Source organism: Puccinia triticina, chromosome 8A (genome assembly GCF_026914185.1).
Source record: "Puccinia triticina chromosome 8A, complete sequence".
Taxonomy (NCBI): Eukaryota; Fungi; Basidiomycota; class Pucciniomycetes; order Pucciniales; family Pucciniaceae; genus Puccinia; species Puccinia triticina.
The window spans coordinates 5,006,034-5,007,663 of NC_070565.1; the positions used below are offsets into that span (position 1 = coordinate 5,006,034).

General features: G+C 55.0%; 1 protein-coding gene across 1 annotated transcript; it reads left to right on the top strand.

The window, feature by feature from the left end:
- Positions 1-1,173: 1,173 nt before the first annotated feature.
- Positions 1,174-1,630, top strand: PtA15_8A524 (uncharacterized protein; the record flags this gene model as incomplete). The annotated part of the gene is made up of 3 exons (XM_053171963.1): positions 1,174-1,338; positions 1,422-1,504; positions 1,576-1,630. 3 exons carry the CDS (start codon positions 1,174-1,176, stop codon positions 1,628-1,630), a joined length of 303 nt encoding a protein of 100 aa, XP_053023174.1.

The following is a 1,630-nucleotide window of genomic DNA, read 5'->3' on the forward strand; positions in this document are numbered from 1 at the left end:
ACTGGTGTGTATAGTCGTTGACCGGGAGGAATACCTCCCGGTCGACTGGTATGTCTACTTGTCAACCGGGAGGGATTCTCCCCGGTTGACTGGTGTGTATAGTTGTTGACCGGGAGGGATTCCTCCCGGTTGACTGGTGTGTACAGTCGTCCCTCCCGGTCAACCGGTATGTCTAGTTGTCAACCAGGAGGGACTCCTCCCGGTCAACTGGTCGATATGCCTGGCGACCGGGAAGGACTCATCCCGGTCAACTATTGTATGTTGCTGTCGACCGGGAGGGACTCCCCCCAACTGACAGCAACATAGAACAGCTTTATGGCTGCCAACAGCTGCAGCTCCCATACCCTAGGGAGAGCGGATACCCGCCGGAATACACGGGTACCCACTGGATTCTGCCGGAATCTCAGACATCCGCATCCGCTGGCGGGTACCCGAGGGCCTCCAGCGGGTACCCGCCAGCGGATAGCGGATACCCGCAACGGGTTCCGTGCGCCCATCTCTACACCACGGGTGAACTAAAAGTTTTCAAGGTGGTTCTGAAGACCAAATTGGTTGAAGAGTGGTTTTTGGAACAAAATTGGTCTGAATTTGGTTCAGGAACCAATTTAGTTACCAAAATGGTTCCAAAAACCATTCTGTGAGAGAATGAACACTGTCCCCACAGAAGCTTGGTTTTCAGAACCAATCTTGTAACTTTTTCCCAGATGTTGTGGGATTGGTTCTGGAAACCAAAATGGTTGGTGCAAAGGTTATCAAAACCAAAAGTGTTGCTGGAGCGGTTCCCAGAACCAATGAAAGTTCTCAGAAATATTTCTTGGAACCATCCTTAAGTGCGTGGGCAGGCTGCGCGCCACGCACTCACTTAAAGTTATACCAATGTTTATGTCCGACCGGAGACTTGCAAATATCCCCCCAGTTGCTTCCATCTCGAACACTTCATAGCTTTGTCCCTCCTCTCCACCTACCAAGCAACTCCCTCAACTTGACTTCCGCTAATTGAAGACCCCTTCTCTCTTGGTTTCCGTCCCATTTAGATTGGTTAATCTTTGGGACCCGTTTTCACTTGTGGTGTCTCCGATCTGAGTAGGACACTGACTTCTTTTCCTGACAGGGGCCTGACAATTGTCGACTACAAGCTCAACTTCAGCCCCGACCGGCCGGCCGACGAGCTGCATGCCCGGGTGTCCAAGCGGCTCGCCGACTGCTGTGAGCGCAACGGCGGGCTGTGCATCAAGCTGGGCCAGGCCATTGTCATCCAGGCCGCCCCCCGTGTACACCCAGTCCCTTGCAAGCATCTTTGATGCCGCCCGGCCAATGCCCTTCCGCCACGTCCGCCAGGTCTGCAGCCAGGAGCTCCCCGGGGGCATTGACCACCACTTCGAGACCTTTGACCCCCCATTGCCTGCGGATCCTTTGCCCAGGTCCATCGCGCTACCCTCAAGGGCTCCGCAACACCCGTCGCCGTCAAGGTCCAGCGGCCCAACATCCCCATCCAGCTTGAGCTGTCAGCCCCTCCAACCCCCCTCCACCCCACGCACACTTCCTTTTTTGTAGAGACCTGTTTGCCTACCGCAGCCTGCTGTACGTCTACCAGAAAGTCTTTGACCTGCCCGTGTACTCCATCGCCTAG